The sequence below is a fragment of the Cucurbita moschata genome, unplaced genomic scaffold (assembly GCF_002738365.1).
Source record: "Cucurbita moschata cultivar Rifu unplaced genomic scaffold, Cmos_1.0 Cmo_Scf00031, whole genome shotgun sequence".
Lineage (NCBI taxonomy): Eukaryota > Viridiplantae > Streptophyta > Magnoliopsida > Cucurbitales > Cucurbitaceae > Cucurbita > Cucurbita moschata.
Genome location: NW_019268547.1, coordinates 230,663 through 233,162, shown reverse-complemented (window position 1 = coordinate 233,162; position 2,500 = coordinate 230,663). Strand labels below are relative to the sequence as shown.

The window sequence follows — 2,500 nt, the reverse complement described above, 5'->3', positions numbered from 1 at the left end:
AAGGAAAAGAATGTGAGAAAGGTTTGGTGGACATTTATTGGCATTAGATGTGATGTCACCCTAGAGGGCCTTCACTTGGATGATGGGTATGAGTACTCACTACTCACTACTCACTAGTCTTGTCTTTCTACAGCACTTTGTTTTACTTGCAAAGAATATTTGCTTTTGGTTTACCCACATGAATTAATTAATATACCTTTGTTGATGAACACTGAAGAACATCATTTTTTTTTATGTAAGAAAAAGGACAGTTGAAAGAGTAAGTACTGAATCTAACCACTTATGTATTGCCCACCATGCATTTTGGGGCCATCACTTTATCCATCTCTACCATCTTTTCTATTGATTCGACGACATTTGTGGCGGCGCTCACGGCGGCAGGTACGGCGGTGTTTGGTGGGTGGTGGTGGTCGCTCGTCTTTAAATAGGTTTTGATAAAGGGGGTACGGCGGTGTTTGTCTTTCTCTGTTCAAATCTCTGTTCAATGGGTTTTTAAGATTTTCTTATCCAATTGCTATCGAAGATAGATAAATGAATGTAACCATATGAATGATTTTAAAATATTTATATTTGGACTAAAAAAAATATCTAGTTTGTTTTAAAAATATGAATTTTTAATAATGTTTAAAAAATACCTTTAATTTTTTAAAATTTTATTAATAGTGTTCAAATTTTTTTAAAAAAAATTAAAAAAAATACTCTTATGCGTTAATATTAGGATTAAAAAATATCCATAAAAACTAAAAAATAGCATTAACACAATTTATCTTTATAAAAAAATGTTCAAAAAAATTATTACCATTATTGTATGGACGAAGACTGTCTAGACATCCATAGATTATATCTAAATTTTTTTAGTGTTACTTTATAAATAGTTTTGAAAAGTGGAACTAATTATGTATTTTTAAAATTTTAAAAAATAGTTTTTAGAGTTGAAAGTATATATTTGAAACATTTTTAAAAGTTTAAGGGTATTATTGAAACAAACTATTAATTATTTAAATTTTTTTTTAATATTTTTGAAACAAAATCGTAAGTTGAATCATATTTTTATTAATTTAACCTATTTTATGAAATTAGACGACCAATAGGATATTTTAATTTCAACTGGGTGTGAGAATTATGCTATATGCCTACTTATAGTAGACATCATTTTAATATATGATTTTGTTGATTTTGTTCTAAATCTCGATAGTTGATTAATTTTGTTTTAACGGCCTTGATTACACCAAGCTCAACTAAATCCTTCTAGAATGGCATCCGAATAACCCTAACAATAATTGCATAATTTTTATAATAATTTCCAAAACCCTATCTCTTATGAGCTATATTATTATTATTATTATTGTGGGACCGCCCTTGGTTTCTAAGATATGGGTTTTTATTGCCTGCGGGTGTAAGTAGGAATGTACTAATTTCTGACCGTTAATCATATCATCCTATGCTAATCATGTATGGATGATCTCTCACGGACTCTTGATTCTTTTATTTTAGTTTTTTAATTTTCAGATATCTAATTTTAGTCTATGAAATTTTTATTGTTGTTTTTTTTTTCAAAAAAAAAAAAAAATTAATTATAGTCTACATTAATAATATCTTTATAAACTATAATAATTTAATAACAATTAACTTTAAATGGTAAATTTTAAAATAAATAAATTAAAATATAATGAAATCTAAAGTACAATAACCAAAATTATATTTAATTTAGATTTAAACTATAATAAATAAATTATATTTAATTTAATTTCATAAAAAGTCAATCTAAAATAATCAAACTGGTTTAGACATACTGTAATTTCCTCCTGGATAAGATATATATGATCCTAACTAATTAAACTGCAATTACCTGTATAAATAACTTGTGATCTGGTAAGAAAATCTTGAAACTAAACAACATTTTATTTTGAAGTGAAATTTGAGGGCATAGAAGGCTGACATAATCAAACCTTGACATTTTCGTTAACATCGACATTCAGACACTTTTATATAAGGCCGGTCTCCTTCGTCACAGCGATAGGACTCGACTAGGTGACTGAAAAGAGAACTTAAAGATGGCATATGATGATCATATTCAGGAGATATATCCCTTCTTTTTTAGATCCTCAACGGCGTCCTTGAGGATTTGTTCCATTGGGATGAATTCCAGCCCCAGCTTCATCAACTTATTACCTCCATCTTTTGTTCTCACCAAACCAGGTTGTGTATCTTCTATCGACCTGAAATAAGGGAACGACGCCTTGAAAAGAGAGCTATGAAGATCTTAAAAACTTTTTTAGATTAAGATTTGACTTCCTTTAGAAAATCAAACTGAACTTCCTCGTGCAATAATAATCAAAACGAAAAGAGGACGAACCTAACGCCCAGACTGGAGAACTCATACAAAATCATCTCCAATCCAAGTTAATCTAGTAACTGATAGGATGAAAGAGAACTTATGAAGGTCACAGCAGCAAGAGGCTAGATTATGTATATGATAAAAAAAAAAAAAAAAAAAAAA

General features: G+C 28.8%; 1 protein-coding gene across 1 annotated transcript in view; it reads right to left on the bottom strand.

Moving 5' to 3' along the window:
- Positions 1–1,877: 1,877 nt before the first annotated feature.
- LOC111464845 (cinnamoyl-CoA reductase 1) overlaps positions 1,878–2,500 on the bottom strand; it is a 4,098-nt gene continuing 3,475 nt past the window's right edge. Inside the window, exon 6 of the mRNA XM_023109094.1 lies at positions 1,878–2,219. Coding sequence (XP_022964862.1) covers positions 2,075–2,219 — 145 coding nt within the window. The 3' untranslated portion in view covers positions 1,878–2,074. The remainder of the gene's footprint in view (positions 2,220–2,500) is intronic.